Below are 22241 nucleotides of genomic sequence, written 5' to 3'. Positions count from 1 at the left end.
TAGCCAGTCAACAGCGGCAGGTTGAGCCTGATGTCAAGTTTCGAGACCTCCTTTGAATCTGGAGAGGTGGCAGTCATTGACTATGTGGGTCATAGTCTGTCTGGAGCCGCAGGGGCAGTTCGGGTCGTCTCTGGCTCCCCAGCGATGGAACATAGCAGCGCACCGGCCATGGCCTGTTCGATAGCGATTGAGGAGGGCCCAATCATAACGTGCTAGGTCAAAGCCGGGTTGACGCTTGCAGGGGTCTGTGATGAGGTGTTTGTTCTTTACCTCAGCTGACTGCCAACTCTGTTTCCAAGAGTCTGGAACAGAGAAGTTCAGTGTAGGCGTAGGGGACCAGATTGGGTGACGAGACGTCAAGCGTTGGACAGGGTGGGCGAAGATATCCGCGTATATTGGCAGGCCCGGTCGAGCGTAGACGTGGGAAATGAACTTAGATGATGCCGCATCCCGACGAATATCTGGCGGGGCGATGTTGCTAAGAACTGGCAGCCATGGGAGCGGGTGGAACGGATGGTTCCAGAAATTATCCTCATGGAGGAATATAATTTGGAATCGACCAAGTGGACATGGGGGCTACGGAACCATACTGGGGCACAGTATTCTGCAGTGGAATAGCATAATGCCAGAGAGGATGATCGTAGTGTGGAAGCGCTCGCGCCCCATGAGGAGCTGACCAGTCTTGCAATGATGTGATTCCTCGCGCCCACCTTTGCTGCAGTTTTTATGAGATGTTCGTGAAATGACAGAGTGCGATCGAGAGTAACGCCAAGATAGACTGGCTGGGCTTCATGCCGGATTCTCGTATCATCAAGCTGCACATTAAGCTCACGTGAGGCCGAGGCATGGTGTACAAAACACTGTCACCCCCTCATCCTGGGTCCTATTCCACCATCGTGCATCAAGATTACCAAGCCCTGATCACTTTCCCCTCCTTCTCCAGAGTCCTTTGCTTTGGTGCAGTACACCACACCCCGTCCAAGTTTCACTTTGTGTCTCCCCTTTCTATCCTTGTTTCTTTCTTTTTCTTTTTCTTTTTTTGATAATATTGTCTATCTTTTTTTAAAGTTTTTAAAAAATTTATTTATTCCCTTTCGTTGCCCTTGTTGTTTTATTGTTGTAGTTATTATTAATGTCATTGTTATTGGATAGGACAGAGAGAAATGGAGAGAGGAGGGGAAGACAGAGAGGAGGAGACAAAGAGAGACACTTGCAGACCTGCTTCACTGCCTGTGAAGTGACTCCCCTGCTGGTGGGAAGCTGGAGCTCGAACTGGGATCCTTACGCCGGTCCTTTTGCTTCGTGCCACCTGTGCTTTACCCGCTGTGCTACTGCTCAACTCCCTTATCCTTGTTTCTTAAGTTCTACTTAGATGTGAGACCATGCAGTATCTGCCCTTTTCTTTTTGAGTTTCTTTCTTTCATTTAATATGATTTCATTGAAGAGGAGGCAATTTTAATAGCTGAGTAGTATTCAATTGTGAAGATATACCACAATGTTCTTAGCCACTCACCTCCCACTGAGCATCTGGGTTGCTTCCACATTTGAGATATTACAAACTGTGCAGCTATGAACAGAGGTGTATGGCCCCTAAATGTTCTATCAAAGTTTGTAAATGACATTTATTCTTTTTCATGTTTTCCTTCCCTTTTTCATAAAGCATGAGACACAGAGAGAGATATAATAGGAGAGAGAGGAGTGACACCTGCAGTACTGTTCCACCATTACTGAAGCTTCCCCCTGACTTCTAGCCCCCTGAATTCCAGTGTTTTTTCAAAACACCTTGGAGAAGACTCAGAATGGATGGGTGCCAAGCTGGCATTGCTTTGGCATTCACCCAGCTTGTTTCCTTGACTGAGGATTCTGTGTGGCAGCTGGGTGGGCCCAGGTGCACTGACAGCTGCCACCAGAGAGAATGATGAGGATATGGCCAGATCCACCGTCTCCGTGATCCCCAGAAATGGGAGTGCCTCACCACATACCCAGTTCAGCAGCTCGATCTTGCGGGGGTCGGTCTCCTCCTCCACCTCCTCTTTCACTTTGCCTTTCTTCTTGCCTTTGCCTTTCCCTCTTCCAGCCTTGGTGGTTGCTGTGGGTGGCTTCTTCTCCTTCTCTGTGGCCTTGCTGTCTATTGGGGGTGCCAGGCTTCCCAGGGGCTGCGGTCCACAGCAAACAGTGATGGGGGAAAGGCATTAAAACTGAAGTGCACTACCCCTCACCACCTCTGGTGGTGCACACAACACACAGACAAATAGGTGCATACACACATCTACAAGCACAGGCATGTGGGCACATGTTCACACAAGGTACATTTGCATATGTACATATAAGCACACAACTTACATGTGAGTACACACTCAGACACATACACAATCATCACAGACCTGTTTGTTGGATTATCTCTGATACATCTGTAGTTTCTGTGCTTCAAAGAAGCACCTGAGTACTTAACATGCTGCCATGCTGGTGTGTGTGTGTGTGTGTGTGTGTGTGTGTGTGTGTGTTGCCCCAAGGAAACTGGGCTGAGAGGTATGTCCAGGGCACCAAAGAAGTGTGCCCATTAGTGGGTGAGCATTGCAGTCTCCACATCTTGCCCTCCATGTGTCAACTAAGAGTCAGTGACAAAGAACTCTGGGAGCAGGAGTTGCTAGGAAACTCATCTAGACTTCCAGAAAAAGGTGTGGCTTGATGACTTTACCTCAGAACTTTACAGATCACCAATCTCTGATGATTTGTAGATTCCTTGTGACAAGACCCCTTCTGGCTAGGACAACCTCATCCCAGGACCCTTTACATCAGCCAAATGGCTACATGACCAACCCATCACCCTTTACAAACCCTGAACATCATCAGCCTGAGAGGAAGATGGTTTATTTTTTGACACACAAATCTGCCATATTTTCAGGTTTTGCTCCCACCTGATTAAAATCTTTTTTTCCCCTTGCACTGACTCTTGCTACCCAATTAATTAGTCTTTTGAGCAGAGAGCACTAGACCTTCCATTTGGTGACTTGCCTGTAGCTGCCAACACAAGTAGCAGGAAGTGATTGTGAAGAGTCCCATGAACATAATGTCAGACCATTTGTAGATGGGAAAACCAGATGGCAGACAGACAGGAAAGAGCCTTTGGGTTAACTGATATCAGTGCAGAGTGGTCACAAATCAGAAGAGTGTTTTCTACTCAGAGAAGGGGGCCAGATGTGGGGTCTGGTCTGTGGGCTTTGACTCCTGGCTGACCAGAGAGCATGAAGAGATTGGGGTGCAGTGGTGATGCAGATACAGAGATGCTAACAGTGAAACAAACTTGACCTCTTTCCAACTGGATATATAAAAGCCTCTCTTCCTGCCCCCCCATCTCTCTCTGTCTCTTTTTCTTAAGTAAGAGATAGAGAAAGAGGAAGAGAGAGTTAAAAAGATCACAGTCCTGAAGCATCCTCCAATGTGATGGGATCCAGGCTCAAACCTGGGCTGTGCACATGGCAAAGCAGAATACTATCCAAGTGAGCCCCAAAGACTCTTTCAATTCACGACATCTAGTACCACACTCATTCCCTCCCAGCCATCCATCCCTCTTCTCTGGTTCCTTTCATTCAACTGAAGTGACAAGGCAGAGAACTGGGGAATCATTGCTCACATCTCCCACCCTCCCCCACTGTGCCCTCTACCATGATTAATCACCTCAAAGAGAAGCCATGTTTAATGCTTCTTGTTACCTAAATCCGTGTGCCTCTCACATCTCTGCCTCTATTTTAGCTCAAGGTGACTGTCTTTGAGCTGGCTTGTTTCAACCGTCTAGAAACATAACTCCTCGCAATTGCCACTGTTCCCACCACACCACAATACATTCAGAATTATCTTGAAATATATAAGTGAAACAGTATGATGCAGCTGACAAAGATCCTTAAGTAGGGCAGGGCAGAGGCAGCTCAGAGGGAGGCAAGCACATGTGCCTGGCTCCCGGTCAACAGAGAGATATAGATAGAAGGTGTCCTGCCTGATGGTCCCTGCAGGCAAGATCACTGGGGTGCTGGGAAACAGACGTCAGCATGGGAAGAGTGAAACTGGAGCCTGATCTAATTATACATCAGAAATAATGAGAATGGATCAAAGGTTCCAACTTGAAAGCTAGAAAACCCTTGGAAGGAAACAGGGCAACCGTTTCATGATGTTGGATTTGGCAATGGCCTTTCTTGGGGGATGATGCCAGGAACACCAGACAATGAAAGAAAAAGGGGACAAATTAGACATCATTAAAATTCAAGTCTTCCCTGGAGCAAAAGACACCTTCAACAGGGCATAGGCAATCCACTGACTGGAGAAAAGATTTGAAAGTTCTATATTTGACAAGGGATTAATACCTGGAGTGTGTAGATAGCTCCTAAAACTCAGAAACCCAAACCCAAAGCAACCAAACTGATTCAAAAGAGACAAAGTTTAGAACAGTCAGACGTTGTTCCTTCAGAGAAGAAACACAATGGTCAAGGGGTAGAGGAATAGTGACTGATATCACTAGTAACTAGAGAAGTGCAAATCAGAGTCATAATGAGATAACATCTCTGGCTTGTTTGGAGAACTCCTTTCTTGCTTTCTTTAATTCTCTCTCTCTCTTTTAAATTTTATTTATTTATTTATTTATTTATTCCCCTTTATGGTTGCCCTTGTTGTTTCATTGTTGTAGTTATTATTGATGTCGTTGTTGTCGGATAGGACAGAGAGAAATGGAGAGAGGAGGGGAAGACAGAGAGGGGGAGAGAAAGACAGACACCTGTAGACCTGCTTCACTGCCTGTGAAGTGACTCCCCTGCAGGTAGGGAGCTGGGGCTCGAACCAGGATCCTTACGCCAGTCCTTGCGCTTTGCGCCATGTGCACTTAACCCATTGTGCTACCGCCCAACTCCCATTCTCTCTCTCTCTCTCTTTTTTTTAAGAAGAGTACTAATCAGCTCTGGCTTATGGTGGTGCTGGGGATTGAACCTGAGACCTTTGGTGCCTCAGCCTTGTAAGTCTTTTTGCATAACCATTATGCTATCTCCCCAGACATCTCTCTCTTTTTTTATTTTGATAGAACACAGAAAAGTTGAGAGGGGGAGGGGTAAATAGAGAGAAAGAGAGATGCCTGCAACACTGCTTCACCACTCACAAATCTTCTCCCCTGGAGGTGAAGACCAGGGGCTTGAACCCAGGTCCTTGGGCATGGTGGCATATCTACTCAACTTGGTGTGCTGCAGTCTGGTCTCTCTTTTTAAAAATATTTATTATTTTTTAACTTAATAGGGCAGAGAGAAATTGAAAAAGAAAGGGGAGAGATAAAGAGAGAGAGAGACAGAGAGACACCTGCAACACTATTTTACCACTTGTGAAGCTCCCCTCCCCCGCAGGTGTAGACTGGGGGCTTGAACCTGGGTTTTTGCATCTCGTAAAGGAGAACCACTTTCCATTATATGTGCTAATAAGAATGTGGAGACTTTCAACCTTTGTGAATTGTTAAGGAGACAGTACAAGATGATGCAGCTGCTGTGGAAAAGTTTGGCAGTTCCTGAAAATATTAAAAAATGGAACTACTTTTGTGGTGTATAGTACTGAAGCAAAGGACTCTGGGTAAGGAGGCAGAGGGAGGGGGTGAGAGCCTTGGGGTCCTGTTGCATAAGGATGTAAAGGGGACCTGAGCTGTGGATGAGAGTGTTCTGCACAGAACTTGTGTGGGGAGATGAGAAACTGTATCCATGTGTCAACAACTTGCACTGTAAAACCATTAACCCTCCCCATAAAAATGAATAATAAAAATAAATAGAATTATCCTTGGGAATGTAGAAAGGAAGCTAAAAATAAGCACTACCAGATGCTCCTGCATTCCTACCCCTGGATTTTTCTCTGAAGAATATGAAATCATCAAAGCAAAAGCACAGTATTAATTTAATGTAGCTAAAAATATAGAAGCAATAAAAGTTGATAGTTGATTGAATAAAGATGATATGTTGTTTGGTAAAATGTAAAACTTGGGGGGGCTGGGAAGGGGTACACCTGGTGCAAGGACCCAGGTTCAAGCCCCTGGTCCCCCACCTGCAGGGAGCAAGAAGCTTTATGAATGTTGAAACAGTGCTGCAGGTGTCTCTCTCTCTCTCTTTCTCTCTCTCTCACCCTATCTCTTCCTTTTCTCTCAGTATCTCTCTGTCTCTATCCATAAGCAGTTAAGCAGGGCTACAGATGTCTTTCTGTCTCTCTTCCTCTCTATCTCCTTTCCCTCTCAATTTCTCTCTGTGCCTATCAGATAATAAATAAATAAAAATTTCAAAAAAAAACAGAAAAAATGAAAAAAATTGAAATTTCTTCCTGTTTCTTCCTTTCCTTTTGATTTCTCTGTCTCAAATAAATAAATAAATAAAATAAAATTTGTTGAGAGTCAGGCGGTAGCGCAGTGGGTTAAGCGAAGGTAGCACAAAGCACAAGGACTGGCATAAGGATCCCGGTTTGTGCCCCCAGCTCCCCACCTGCAGGGGAGTCGCTTCACAAGCAGTGAAGCAAGTCTGCAGGTGTCTGTCTTTCTCTCCCCCTCTCTGTCTTCCCCTCCTCTCTCCATTTCTCTCTGTCCTATCCAACAACAACATCAACAATAACTACAGCAATAAAACAACAAGGGCAACAAAAGGGAATAAATAAATAAAGATTTAAAAAAATATATTACAAGTCCACTTGTGGGTATATGTATGCCCTTGTGGATGAGCACAGGGTCTTGAAGAGCTATCTGTACCCCAAAAATGGAAGCAACCCATTAAGGGATGAGTGGATAAGTACAATGTTATATACATACAATAGGATATCATTAGATTTTAAACTGACCTGTGGAAGTGGCTGGTCCTGGAGGACATGACGCTAACTCCTTGAAGAAAGAGCCTTGGCAAGGCAAGCAAGGCTATAGACATCTACTTAGGTGGGAAACCTGTAATAGTCTAAGCCATGGGGTCAGAAAATGGAATCAGGATTGCTAGGATCTGGGGGTAGCATGGAACAGAAGTTAGCGTTTAAGGGGCGTACTTGTCAGTTTTACAACTGCAAAGAGTTCTGTGGGTGTATGGGGCAGGTGGTTGTGTGACACTGCAAATGTGCTTCATAGCACTGAGCTGTACTCTTAAACAGGTCAAAGGTGATCAATTCTATGTCAAGTTTCTTTTACTGTGATAGAAATAAAATGGAGGAGGGAGGCTGTGGAGACAGCATAATGGTTCTTCAAAAGACTTTCATGCCTAAGGCTCTGAGGTCCTAGGTTCAATCCCCAGCACTACTCTAAGCCAGAGCTGAGCAGTATTCCGGTTTCTCCCTCCCGCTCTCTCTCTCTCTCTCTCTCTCCCTCTCCCCTCCCCCTCCCTCTCCCCTCCCCCTCCCCCTTTTCTGTGTGTGTGTGTGTGTGTGTGTGTGTGTGTGTGTATCTTTCTCTCTGTCCCTTATTAAAATAAATTATATTTAAAAAATGGAGGGCAGGGTGTCAGGCAGTAGCACAGTGGGTTAAGCACACATGGTGTGAAGCACAAGGATTGGAGTAAGGATCCCTGTTCCAGCCCCTGGCTCCTCACCTGCAGGGAGGTCACTTCATGAGTGGTGAAGGAGGTCTACAGGTGTCTGTCTTTCTCTCCCCCTCTCTGTATTCCCCTCCTCTCTCCATTTCTCTCTGTCCTATCTAACAACAATGACACCAATAACAACAATAATAGAAACCACAACAACGATAAAACAACTAGGGCAACAAAAAGGGGGAAAAATAGCCTCCAGGAACAGTGGGTTTGTGGTGCAGGCACCGAGCCCCAGCAATAACCCAGGAGGCAAAAAAAAAAAAAAAAAAGGAGGGCAGGTGGCCATGCACCTGGTTGAGCACACTCATTATAGTGCACAATGACCTGGGTTCAAGTCCCCAGTCCCCATGTGCAGGGGTGAAGCTTCATGAGTGCTGACGTGGTGCTGCAGTGCTCTCTCTCCCTCTCTCTCTTATCCCTCTCTACTTCTCTCTATCTCTATTAAAAAAAAGTCATTAGGGAAGAATGAGAAGGAAGGGTGACACATTTACTAAAGAACTAAAGGAGATAAGCTAGAAGGAAAAACAAAAATCGCCAGCTGCCCATTATGAAGTCAAACTCAGCTGATGACGAGTGTCAGTTGCCAATCACTGATGGGGTGTCCTGGAGGCAGCTCCTCCAGTCCCAGCCAAGTGCCCCCCCCATGACGACAATCCTGGCCTCTAGCTGGACTCCAGTTCCATGACAGCCCCCAAGATGGCACTCCCCAGCTAAGCCACCTGCAGCTTCCTGATCCCCAGCTATCTCTGTGTGAGAGAGTAAATATCATTTTTAAAATAACAAGTCTATAGGGCTGGAGAGAGATAGCTCACTGGGGTGGAGGGGGGCACCTGCCTCTTGGTTCTGTGGTGTTTCCTCCCCCTCTCTTTTATACACACACACACACACACACACATTCATAAGTGGGTCTCTAACCTTAACTATTATTTTTAATTTTTCCTATTTTATTTTAATTAATGAATTAATTTTGCCTCCAGGGTTATTTCTGGGGCTTGGTGCCTGTACTATGATTCCACTGCCCCTGGAGGCCATTTTCCCCTTTTTTTTTCTTTTTTTTTTTTTTTTTGCCCTTGCTGTTTTATTGTTATTGTTGTTATTGCTGCCATTGTTGGATAGGACAGAGAGAAATGGAGAGAGGAGGGGAAGACAGAGAGGGGGAGAGATAGACACCTGCAGACCTGCTTCACCACTTATGAAGCGACTCCCCTGCAGGTGGAGAGCCGGGGGCTCGAACTGGGATCCTTATGGAGGTCCTTGCATTTTGCACAGTGTGCTTAACCCGCTGCGCTACCGCCCGGCCTTAACTATTATTTTTTAATCAGGGCATTATTCAGCTCTGACCTATAGTGGTGCTGGGGATTCAACATGGGACCTTTGATGCCTCAGGACTGAGAAGCTTTTTGGATAAACATTATGTTAACTCCCTAGCCCTTCCCCAACCTTCTATTCCAGAATGAGCCTACAGGGCTCAGAGATGTTCATGTACTCAGTTCTCTCAATCAGAGAGAGAGAGAGAGAGAGAGAGAGAGAGATTTTCCCTGGCAGAGAAGGGTGTCTTGCCCAGATGAGGTCCTGCCTTGTGCTCTGAGGGGTTAGGAGAACTTTCTGCCACCTGTGATTCAAGGCTGGAATTAGCAGGGTGAAAAAATGAATGAATAAACAACTTGTTAATATTGGAAACATTTGGACTTTTTATTTTTACTTAGAAGTCTGGTGATGATTTATTTTGTGACCAGAAATATCCATTAGGAACTCAACTCTTCTTTATAATAATCAGTCTACAGTCAGTTGACTTTGCTATATGTCATTTTACTTCAGGTCACAGCTCCGGGGAACCCACTGGTAGTATTTAGTGAGGTTGTGTTGATCTTGAGAATTTCCAGTTCCCCGGCCCTCTTGGGCTCTTCTTTTAGCATGAAAGTAGCTTGCCCCACAAGCTTTACCCTCTAGCATCTGTTTTCTGTCATTTCTCAGTGTCACTACCATTTTTTCAGGAAAATTCTCCCTGGTTTCAATGAAAAAAAAAAAAAAACGACCTCCCCATCCTTCCCCTCACATATTTTCTGTCACAGAAAAATGTACATTTTTCCTTCTGAGTACTTGCTACAATTTATAACCCAAAATTTATTTGAAAATCTGCTTTGTGTCTAGTCCTTCTTCCTGTACATCTTCCTACTCGATGTCCACCCCAGCACCACACAGAATATTTTCTCAGGGTTCTGTCTCCAGAACCTAAAATAAAGACCTAGGATGCTGTGGAAGTGGTCAACAGACAGTAGTCAACATTTGTTGGTTTGGTTTTTTTTATCATTGTTGTTATTGTGGTTATTGCTATCGTTGTTGTTGAATAAAACAGAGAGAAGATGAGAGAGGAGGGGAAGACAGAGAGGGGGAGAGAAAGATAGACACCTGCAGACCTGCTTCACCTTTTGCAAAGTGACCGCCCTGCAGGTGGGGAGCTAGGGGCTTGAACCAGGATCCTCACACTGGAGCCCCGGTCCTTGCTCTTCGCACCATGTGAGCTTAACCCACTGCACTACCACCCAACCCCTGTAGTCAACATTTGCTAAGTGAATGAATGACTAAAAAAGTAGACTTTTTTTTTAGGAAAAAAAAATTGGATTTCAGGACGTCAAAGAAGAGAATGAGTTCCACTGTTTGCCACCGTTGCATGAGCAAAAAGCAGCAGAATCTCTTCTCTGCATTTATGTTGGTGTCACTGCAAACTAAATAGTGAAATATGGCCAGTCATCGTGAGAGAGTTCCTAGAAGTTCAAACAAGTCCACTGCTCTGTCTTCATGAGTCATAGCTGCCTGAGTTGAAGAGAGCACTGTGGGTAACTTTTGAGGAGTAGCTTTGGTCTGGACAGAAACTAGGACCGTTGATTCTGAGGAAGGGCTTCAGTGTCCCCCTCCATACCCACCCGCCCCCACAGGTGGTGATCATAGCGTGGGCTTGGCTCTCTTCTGATTTATATGTTGGGACTCTGCTCAAGATGACATTGGTGGGAAGGGTTCTCCTGAGTAAAATATTTGAAAACAACAGCTCCAGAGGAATTGCAGAGAATAAGGAGCAATATATCCAAGAGACAGTAGAGTGCTAGTGGCCTGTGGATGGGCCAAGAGGAGAGCATACTGGATGACATCACTGGAACTGAAAAATTATGATATGTTAGCATCGTGGGCTGACTCTGGTATGGTGGAATGTCATAAGGAACATACTCTCACACTTGGGTCCAGCTGGGCCTGAGAATAGCTAACCCCAAAATCACAAGAAGAGGTTTTTAGGGGATGGGAGTAGATAGCATAACAGTTTTACAAAAAGACTTTCATGCCTGAGGCTCCAAAGTCCCAAGTTCAACCCCACCCCCACCCTGAGCAGTGCGCTGGGAGAAGACAAAAACAAAAAAAAGGCTGAGAGATAGGGTTTGGCAAGTGTGAATATGATGACATTTGGGCGCATTTCAGCAGATGAAAACAACTTGAGTGAAAGATGTTCTATTGCTGTATTTCTAGAAGTGTTCCCTGCTTAAAGCAGGTGACAGTTTGTGACACCTAACACAAAGTATTAACTCATGGACATCACACTTTAAAAAGGATGGCACACACTCCATCACCTGGGGCCCTAGTCAGGGAGTCCTGCGATTCCCACACAGACACGATGAGCCTAGACCTCTAAAAGATCCCACTTGCCACTGTCACTGGTCATCTTCATCAGGAACAACATAATGGACCCCCTTGTGGGCCCCTATAGGACTGTGCCCTCAGTGTGGATCAACAATGGCAGGGAATGTTACATTCTCCAAAGGGAGGTTGAGCAGCATACTCCACCACTAGAGGAAGATGGGTCCTGAAATTAGTGCAGCCTGGAGTGTTCCTAGTCGTGACCACAGAATGTGAGCTCAGACCTACAGGGATGCAGAAGTTACATAGGCTCCTGTGCTGAATATGGGCCCCAGATCATACCGGTGGGGTTTATAGGTAAAAATATTTACAGACTTTCCCCATATTTGGGAGCCACTCTTCCCTGATTCAGCTTTCTAGTCCTTTTTCCAACCAAATATGACACCATCTCCCCAGACAATAATCTGGGTCCACCTGAATACTAGATGTCAGCTCAGGCAAAAACTAGTAAAGTCATGGACCCCTTGGAATATACCTAAAATAGATCTACTAGCTTTTTCAAAAACAGAGACCCCCAAATCTTCATCTGCAATTCTTGCCTTTAAGGTCATGATTAGTCAACAATTTGTTCTGCTTTATATCTTAACTCTTTTTCAGCGACCAGGTTCCAGATGCTACCACGATGCCAATCTGACTTCCCTGGGTAGACAATCCCACCATGTGTTTTGGAGCCCCACCTCCCCAGAGCCCCGCCCCACTAGGGAAAGAAAGAGACAGGCTGGGAGTATGGATCGACCTGCCAACGCCCATGTTTAGTGTAGAAGCAATTACAGAAGCCAGACCTTCCACCTTCTGCACCCCACAATGACCCTGGGTCCATGCTCCCAGAGGGATAAAGAATAGGGAAGCTATCAAAGGAGGGGATTGGATATAGAGCTCTGGGGGAGAGCACTGTGTGTAAATGTACTCTTCTTATGCTATGGTTTTTTCAATATTTCCATTTTATAAATAAAAATTAAAAAAAGAAAAAAGAGGGGAGTCAGGCGGTAACGCAGCGGGTTAAGTGCACATGGCGCCAAGCACAAGGACCAGCACAAATATCCTGGTTCGAGCCCCCAGCTCCCCACCTGCAGGGGGGTTGCTTCACAAGTGGTGAAGCAGGTCTGCAGGTGTCTGTCTTTCCCCATCTCTGTCTTCCCCTCCTCTCTCCATTTCTCTCTGTCCTATCCAACAACAATAGCAATGACAACAATAATAATAATGACAACAACAAGGGCAATAAAATGGGAAAAAATGGCTTCCAGGAGCAGTGAATTTGTAGTGCAGGCACCAAGCCTCAGCAATAACCCTAAAGGCAAAAAAAAAAAAAAAAGAAAGAAAGAAAAGGAAAGAAAGAAAAAAGAAAAGGATGACACAGACCACATCTGGAGAAACAAAGAGACTCCTCTTCAAAATCTCAAATACAGTTGAACAATCACTTCCTGGTGATGCTGTTTATAATATTCCTGTCTTAGTCCTTTAGTGCCATAGGCTCTCTAGTGACAGCCCATATTTCCTTTCTGATGTTATCAATAATAACTTGTGTCCTCTTTTCTTAGTTAGCCTGGCTAGATACTTCCTAATTTTTGCTTAAAAAAACAACAAAAGAAAAGAATGAAGGAAAGGAAGAAAACCCTCTATTTTGGTTTTGTTGATTTTCTCTATTTCAATTTCCATCTTTATTGTCACAAAAAATACTTTGTGTTTTCATCAATGATGTTGGTTTCTGGTTTGTTTTTTTTTTAATCCTACTTCATGCATCATGCTTCCTTCGAAGACCTGTGCTTACTCTACACATTTTAATAAGCTGACTTTCATTTTCATTGACTCAAACACATTTTTCAATTTCCCTTGAGATGCCATCTTTGGTTGAGATGCTATTTAGAAGCGCAGTGAATAAATCTTGTAAATTTTGCCGGACCTCTTGGGGATATCAGTTTCCCCCCCACTCCCAACTATAAAATGAGAACAACGTCAGAGCCAAGAAGGCTGATTCAGTATGCTTATATGGCTGAGCAGGGGGGGTGAGGCACAGAGTATGGTTCAAACGTCAGGCATGACCGATTTCTACTTTAGATTTTATTATTCTAGTTTGCAGTTTTACTGATGGCCAGTCCTACATGCACAGATAGGAGCCAAATGAATAGTTTTTGTTCTGCAACCCTAGCAGACATTTCTTTCTGGATCCAAAAGTCTCAGTGAGGCTGGCCAAGGTTTTAGATTTTATCTTAAAACTGGGCAATAGTCTCTCTAAGCCTCGCTCCTGGAGGCTTAGTTGAATTCACCCTGTTTTCTGTCAAAAATGATTTAAGACCAAATTTTTATAATTCGATATATATATATACACAAATCTATCAAACTCTATGCTCTCTGTTGTTGTCATGTTAAAGTTTTATTTATTGATTTATTTGAAGTTTTTTTTACCACCAGGGTTATTACTGGAACTCAGAGCCTGTAGAACTTCATTACTACCAGTGGCTATTTTTTTTTCTTTTATCTTTCTGTTCTGATAGAGGGTGAAAGATGGAGGCAGACAGGAAGGAGGGAGAGAGAGAGAGAGAGAGAAACATCTGCAGCATTGCTTCCCTGCTCATAATGCTTCTTGCCAGGTAGGGACTAGAGCTTGAGCCCAGGTCCTTGCCCATGATGATGTGTGCACTGTGCCTGGCATGCTACCACTTGACTTCCTAATGTTATTTATTCATTTTGAATTACCACCAGAGTTACTGCTGGGGCTCCGTGCCTGTATGATGAATCCACTGCTCCTGTCAGCCTTTTTTTCTCCTTTGTTGTCTTTGATAGAACAGAATAAATTGAAGTGGAGGTGGAAGTAGAGAGGGAGAAAGAAAGACATCTGTAAACTTGCTTCTTCACTTGTGACATGTCCCCCCCCCCCCCCCGCAGATGGGAAGCAGGGACTTGAACCCTAGTCCTTGTGCATGGTAATGTGTTCACTTAACTGGGTACACCATTGCCTGGCCCTCCTAATGTTATCTTTCTAACAAGAGGTTTTGTTGGAAAAGTTTTGTTTTGCACATGATAGTAGATAGATACCTAAATAGATAGATAGGCAGACAGACAGACAGACAGACATATAGAATTTTGACAAGAAAACTACACCAAGTTAGATCAAAGAGGAATTTCTTAGGTAACAATTGTCAAGTCCTCCTAATCACAATCTCTCCATTAGATTAGGGATCCTACAGAGACTGCAGGCTCCAGGCATATAATTAACTGAATACTTCAACTATAAAAGGGTGACTTTGGAGTCAATATGCTCAGTGGTGGGCGGACAAATAGGAGTTCAGCTCCAGGTTTCCGTCTTGATTATACATTTCTCGCTTTCCCTCCCTCCCCATGAAAATGACAGCAGAGGATTATGAAGAAGGGGGGAAAACCAACCAACAAACAAAACATTTCAGGGACAAGGTGGACAAAATAGCTCACGTGGATAATGCACTGGTTTCTGGTCCTGGAGGTGGTACGTGGATAAAACATTGGACCATTAAGCATGAGGTCCTGAGTTTGATCCCCAGCAGTACGTGTATCAGAATGATGTCTGGTTCTTTTTCTTTCTTCCTCCTATCTTCCTCATGAATAACTATATAAGATCTTTTTTTAAATTTTTTAAATTTAATTTTTAAAAAATTGTGTTGCCCTTGTTTTTCATTGTTGCTATAGCTATTATTGTTGTTGTTGTTGATGTCATTGTTGTTGCATAGGACAGAGAGAAATGTAGAGAGGAGGGGAAGACAGAGAGGGAGAGAGAGAGATAGACACCTGCAGACTGGCTTTACCACCTGTGAAGCTACTCTCTTACAGGTGGGGAGCCGGGGGCTTGAACTGGGATCTTTACGCCGGTCTTTACGCTTTGTGCCACGTGTGCTTAACCCGCTGTGCTACACCGCCTGACTCCCTAAGTAAAATCTTTAAAAAAAAAAAAAAAAGATAATGCACTGGTTTGCCATGTTCTTGATCTCAGGTTCAAGTTTGGACCCCACTGCATTCAGGAAGTGTTTGTGCTTTGGTCTCTTTCAATTTCTCACTACTTCTCTGTCTCTATCAAAAAGGAGAAGGACAAGGGACAGAGGAAGGAGGAGGAGGAGAATGAGGAGAAGTGGGAGATAGCATAATGGTATGCTTGAGGTTCTGAGTTTCTAGGTTCAATCCCCAACACCAGAGCTGTGCAGTGCTTTGTTCTTTGTCTCTCTGTATCTCTCTTTCTCTGAAAGAAAAAGAAGAATAAATAGAATATATTTTTAAATGAGAAAGCTAGGGAGACAGCAAAAAAGATTTTCATGCCTGAGGCTCCAATATCCCAGGTCCAACATCACCATAAATCAGAGCAAAGTAGTGCTCTGATAAAAAGAAGAAAAAAAATCTATGTTAGTATAGTACTTATGACACAAAAACAGGATGATAGGAAAATGGAGCCAATAGGGCACAAAAGTAGGATTGTTTACAATTGAAGATAATTCTTAAGAAGTTAAAGCACTAAGATTTCAAAACACATGTCGTCCAATGATGGAAAAATGGCAGTTAGTCATCTGCTTATAATCATAGCAAAGTCAAGTCCTTTCGTTTCTCCATTTTCAGAATCAGCATAAAGACCAGTCATGAGTCTTTAGTGGAGCAGTCCTGTAAGTGTCTGTTCATTCCTTCTCTCTCTCTCTCTCTTTAAAAAAAAAAAATACAACAAGGGCAACAAAAGGGGGAAAAAAAAATGGCCTCCAGGAGCGGTGGATTCATGGTGCAGGCACCGAGCCCAGCAATAACCCTGGAGGAGGAAAAAAAAAAAAAAAGATGGCTTCTGGGAATACTGAAGTTGTCGGGCAGGGTCCAAGCCCCAACAATAAACCTATTGGATGGATATATATTTATATTTTTCATATTCTCTCTGCAAATATCTTAAAAATGGGGCTAGGCGGTGGTGCACCTGGTTAGGAGCACACATTATAGTTCGTTAGGACTGATGTTCAAACCCCTGGTCCCCACTTGCAGGGGGAAAGCTTCACAAGTAGTAAAACAAGGCTGCAGATGTCTGTGTGTCTCTCTCCCTCTCTATCTCCCCCTTCCCTTCAATTTCTGGCTGTCTTTATCAAATAAATAAAAGATAATTTTTAAATGGCTGGAGGCTATTTAATACCAACATTAAGAGTAGAAAAATGAGGTTATAAAACACAAGTGGTATTGTTTTGGTACAAGTGGTACTGAGCTTTTCTGTGGCCATTATGAGTGACTGTTGCTTATTTTTAGTTATCAAAGTTAACAAATTCTTGCTTTCGAAATGAGAAGACAGGTCACTGACCATAACAGGGGCAGGTAGGGCCCATGTGCTGTGACAGCTCCCTGGGTTATGGAGGGGCAACACAGGCAGGAGCAGGGATCCTGTCTTCTGAGCAGACACTCTCAACAATTGATGACGACACCCTCACAATGAATTCTGGAACATTCCCACTTATGCCTTAAGACTATTCTATGTGCTGTTGAATTTATTCAGAATTCCTTTGCCAAGAGTGGGGGAAACCAGGCGATTAAGAGGGAATTTTAAGGAGTTCGGCCATGGTGCACCTAGTTGAGTGTACATGTTACCATGTGGAAGGACCTGGGTTCAAACCCCTGTTCCCCACCTGCATGAGGGGGAGTTTCACAAAGCTGTGAAGCAGGTCTGTGGGTATCTCTCTTTATCTGTCTTTCTCTCCTTTCTCAATTTCTCTCTGTCCTATCAAATTGGAAAAAATAAATAAATAAAAAGGCCTCCAGGATTTGTTGTGCAGGCACTGAATCCCATTGATAACCCTAGTGGCAAAAGAAAAACAGAGAGAAAGAAAGAAACAAACAAAGGGAGAGAGAAAGGAAGGAAGGAAGAAAGAAAGGACAAACTGGAAGGAAGAAGAAAGAAAGAAAAGGGAAGGAAAGAAAGACAGAGAGGAGGAGATTTAAGTCACAGTACTATTCTTAATGGGTAAAAAAAACAATATTAGCAACCCCCACCCTCCAGACATATTTTGTCCCTTTAATGCCCTCATCTTCCTCTATAAACTCTTCACGTTCATCTGATAATGTCTGGTTGTTGAAAACGAATGGCTTTGTGCAGTGCAGTGCCTGGAAAGCTCTGCGAATCATGGTTTTTAAAATCCAACACGAACTCCCTAGACGTTTCAACCCCACTTTTAAGCTGCAGAGTCTAAAGGGCAAACAAATATTTATCCTGAATCCAGACGTAGAAAACAGACCAAAAGAGGAGAACTTAGAGCTCTACACACACTGTACGCCCACCTACTCCATCCCACACCCATGTACTCCACACCACACTCCTACACAAGCCTCTCACACTCCTAGTCCAACCCCCATACACTCCACACCACACCCCCACAGACCTTCCTATGCACACTCATTCCATATTCACACACTCCATACCACACCCACAATCACACCACGCCCTACACTGCACCCCACACCCCCACACACCATCCTGCACACAATCATGCCTCCACCACCCCCCACCCACACTGACATACTTAGCCATATTTTTGAGCACACAAAACCATACGATGCACAGGGACATACTCTCTCCTATTACACCACCTCCTTGCCCTACCACACCATGAATACCCTCTCTCATTTTACACATATGCTACACACAGTCATGTCTAAACCATACACACCAAATCACATGTATCATCATATATGACACACACTAAGCACATACTGTATGCAAAGTGTGTATACATACACACACACACACACTCCTCTAGGCCTCCAAGGTTTAATGGGGCATCATTTAAAAAGTCAGTGTTCTCAATGTAATCATTGCACTTAAGTCTAATGAGCTAGTCTCTTCCTTTTTCTCTAAAAGAGTGAAAACCTACTTTTGCTGACAACGATCAGATTCTCTGTGACTATGTCTCTCCAGAGTACTGTCTGGTCTTAACCCAGACAGTACTAACAGCTCTTGCTTCTTGCTGGCTCTTTGAAGTTAAGTAGCAATGTTTCTCAATAATCCTCCGGAATATATTCCACCCCAGATGATCCAATGCCCCAGATCATTTCCCGAGCTCTGTGTCACAGGGGACCACACACACACACACACACACACACACACACACACACACACACACACACACATCATCTGCACAAAATCACCACACAGAGAAAGCTTTTAGTTTCACCGGCCAGTGGGGCCCGAAGATGAAGATCTGGTTCCGGGCAATGTCAACGCGGTTCCACGCCAACGCCAAGCTCAGCTGATCGGGAGCTGAGGCGTTTGTTCCTGTAAAAGGCAAAAAAAAAAAAAAAAAAAAAAAGGGAGGAAGGCATCTTGACTCAGGAGGCCTGTACCACCAGGCTCAACAGGGGGCTCAGCAGTGAGTACCCTTGTCTGTCCTCTCACCCAAGTGACCGCTGAGGCCCCAAAGCTAAGGACCCCCCCCACACACACACACAACTAAAGTGACAGCCTTAGCTTAGTAGGTCTCCCTGGGAGACATGGAGTGAGGGGGATCCCATGGCTCCAAGTCTGCTATCTACAAGGAGGAGGAAAACCGGGGCTGCTCAGATGACTGCCAGTCCAAATTAAGGGGTGGTGTCCCCTCAAAGTGAGTATAGCCCAAGAGCACAGCTCCCGGCCTTTGGGAAAACCAGCACAACACTGCCAAGCAGCTGTAGTGATGGTAACCCCCAAATCTTTCTCTTCTTGCTCCTTCATGTCCCCTCTATTGCCCCAGTGTGGTCAGGAGGTAGAGAAAGGGGATGTGTGCATTCTAGAGTCACCTCAAAAGTGACCAAGCCACAGCCTCGATGGGGACAGTGACAGAGCACAGAGCAGCACTGTGATGGCAAATGAAAAACACTTTTGTTTTAGGATGTGGAGAGAAGGGAACCCTCTTACACTGTTCAGGTCCTGTAGAAGACCGTCTGGAGATTCCTAAAAACACTAAAGATCAACCAACCCTTTGAGACGGTCAATTACACTAATGTTCATGGCAATGCTATTTGCAATAGCCAACATTTGGGAAAACAGTCCAAATGGTCAATGATAAGAGGAATGGATAAAGAAATTGTGGCGTATCTACACCATGGAACACTACAAAACTGTAAAAAATGGCAGCATATTTAGTGAAGTAAGAAAGGAAGTGAAGGACAACTATGGATGACTTCATTTGTATGTAGAATATAGAGACTTGAAACACATGAACTTGAAAATGGGAAAATATATACCTATAGTCAACTCATCTCTATGGCCTTGAGAGAACCATGGTGTTTATTGTTGGAAGGAGGTGTGGGCACAGAACCTTGGTGGTAAGAGTGGTGAATCACTTTATAATCATTTAAATCATGATTAAATCACTACTTAAAAAATGATAGTGTGGGGGGATAAATAGCATGACGATTATGCAAAGGGACTCTCATGCCAGAGGCTCTGAAGTCCTAGGTTCAGTCCTCTGTGCCACCATAAGCCAGAGCTAAGCAGTGCTCTGGTTTAAAAAAAAAAAATGATGGCATATTCTCCTTTGCTACAACATGGAAAAAGCTAGAGGAAACTGTGTTAAGCGAAGTAAGCCAGATGCAGAAGAAAGAATACTGGACGATTTCACACAGACATGGGCTCTGAGAAATAAAACAAAGTCAATGGACTGTGGTCTATCACAGCAGATTTGGGGACTCAGAGGGGGAAGGAGGAGCACCAAGGACAGGTTGTGGACTTAAGTTTCTTTAGTGGGATAAGAAGATGATTTGGTTGAGGGAGAAATGTTCTGATAGCTATCTTGGGGGAAATGTGGAAATGAATCCTTGTGACATCAAATATACCGTAAATCAACATTCTTCCATAAAGTGTTATTGGAATTGGAGGGAGAGAAAAAAATAAAACCCCTTTTGCTTTTACTCTCTACCAGTGGGAAGCTTTATGGTCTAGTTATAAACAGAAATTGTGGGAGCACAGGGGCTAGGGAGCAGTTTGTTGGGGAGAGTGAATGCTTTATGATGTGTGAGGCCCTGGGTTTGAACAGTGGGACCACATGGGAGCTTCATGGAAGGCACTAAATGGGTCTCCGTGGATGGTGGAGCAGTGCTGTGGTATCTCTCTCTCTCCTTTTATCATGTCTAAGTATATAGAATCTTAAAAGGAAAAAAATGAGGGGCTGGGTGGCATATCTGGTTGAGCACACATTTTACAATGTACAAGGACCCTAGTCCCCACCTGCAGGGGAAAGCTTTGTGAGTGGTGAAGCAGTGCTGTAGGTTTCTCTGTCTCTCTTCCTCTTTCCCTCCCCTTTCCTCTTGATTTCTGGCTGTCTCTATCAAATAAATAAAGATAATAAAATTAAAAAAAAATCAAAGAAAAGGAAAGAAAAAGGAATAAACTACCAGGAAGCCACTTAGGGCACATGCATGAAGTCTTGAGTTCATTCCCTCATGGAGAAAGAAAGAGAGGGGGGAGGGATCAATAGTATAATGGTTATGCAAACAGACTCTCATGCCTGAGGCTCCAAAGTCCAGGTTCAAGCCCCCGTACCACCATAAGCCAGACCTGAGCAGTGCTCTGGTGGGCGGGGGGGGGGGGAGAGAATGGAAAGTAGGTTCTGACTAAGCCCATCCTGGCATTCACCAAAAACCTCCCACCAACTCTACCCTGAGCCTTGTCATTCCACCTGGCTTTGTGCTGAGATTCAGAGGTAACTCAGGCAGCGACCACCCGCAGACACACTTCCACACAGCAGGAGAGAATCTCCCACGCCAAGTGGGACCAGCACTCACCTTTCAGCAGTGCAGTGAGAATGGCCATCTCCATGTCCTGCTGGCCCTCAGAGCCCATTCGAAATACAGTGACCTGGAAACAGGGTTGTGGTGGAAGATTGAGTAAAGCAAGGTTGAAACCAAGAGGCAGAACAGGACAGCTTTGACAAGCAGACCACAGAGATGAACATGATTGCGCTGATTCTGTGATCAGAATGACTTTAAGCCAGATGCTTTTTGATTTCCTCAATTGAGGACTTCAAGATCCTGAAACTGAATCCTCTCCTGGATACTTACTGGATCCTCAACCTGAGCTGTTCCCTGTCCTTTGGGAGTGTGGGGGCAGAATCACACACTCCAATATCTCTATTTTCACAGAAGTGACAGAATCTCTCAACTCAAACCTGACATGTTTTTATAGGGAATTGGTAGAATTCTGTCGATTGGGCTGGGTGGTGGTGTATCTAGTTAAGTGAACATATTACAAAGTACAAGGATCCCGGTTCCCCACCTGCTGAGGGGACGTTTTACAAGTGGTTAAACTGGTCTGCAGGTGTCTTTCTCTCTCTTTGTCTCCCCCCCCCTTTCTCAATTTCTCTCTGTCCTACCCTATAAAATGGAAAAATGGCCATCTGGAGCAGTGGATTCTTAGTTGCTGGCACTGAGACACAGCAATAATCCTGAAAGCAAAAAAAAAAAAAAAAAAAAAATTCTGTAGAGTTGGTTTCATGTGCAGTGCAGAAGTCTAGAAGTCTCTCTTCCTTATAAGGACAATGAAAGTGGAATTGGGTGGCAGCACATTTTTGTAGAGTACACATATTACAATGTGGATAGATCCAGGTTCCTGGTCCCCACCTGCAGGAGGGAAGCTTCACAAGTAGTGAAGCAGAACTGCAATTGTCTTTCTCTCTCCCTATCGACCCTAACCCTATCAATTTATCTTTCTCTAGTAAAACTTCTTTTTTAGAAAAGAACAATGAAAGAAACTCGTTGGATTTTGAAAGCCCACTCCAAAGAGTGGTGATTTCATCTTCCTTAAGTCCTTTAAATTTGACTGATGTCACGATCCTCAGAATTGGCGCAATATGATGGACTGCCCCCTCCCCCCGCGCGCCACCAACCCCATGATCATTCTATTTCCATCACAGGGATCTAGCCAGGAGTCTGGAAAGTGTCGCTTGAGAAAGGCTGAACTGAAATACCCACAAGCCCATTATTGTGCATCGTGTATGGGAGGGAAGGATTAGACAGGAAGTTCAATTCTCTCTGTGGAGC

General features: G+C 44.4%; 1 protein-coding gene across 1 annotated transcript in view; it reads right to left on the bottom strand.

Annotated features, from left to right (window-relative positions):
* Nucleotides 1–22241, bottom strand: part of TRPM1 (transient receptor potential cation channel subfamily M member 1) — a 142156-nt gene that overhangs the window by 63173 nt on the left and 56742 nt on the right. Inside the window, exons 9-11 of the mRNA XM_060179273.1 lie at nucleotides 20988–21060; nucleotides 18401–18501; nucleotides 1983–2156 (exon numbers count right to left, since the gene is read on the bottom strand). Coding sequence (XP_060035256.1) covers nucleotides 1983–2156; nucleotides 18401–18501; nucleotides 20988–21060 — 348 coding nt within the window. The remainder of the gene's footprint in view (nucleotides 1–1982; nucleotides 2157–18400; nucleotides 18502–20987; nucleotides 21061–22241) is intronic.

The sequence above is a fragment of the Erinaceus europaeus genome, chromosome 20 (assembly GCF_950295315.1).
Source record: "Erinaceus europaeus chromosome 20, mEriEur2.1, whole genome shotgun sequence".
NCBI classification, from domain to species: domain Eukaryota; kingdom Metazoa; phylum Chordata; class Mammalia; order Eulipotyphla; family Erinaceidae; genus Erinaceus; species Erinaceus europaeus.
Note: the sequence above shows the minus strand (reverse complement) of the source record. Positions and strands in the feature narration are given on the sequence as shown.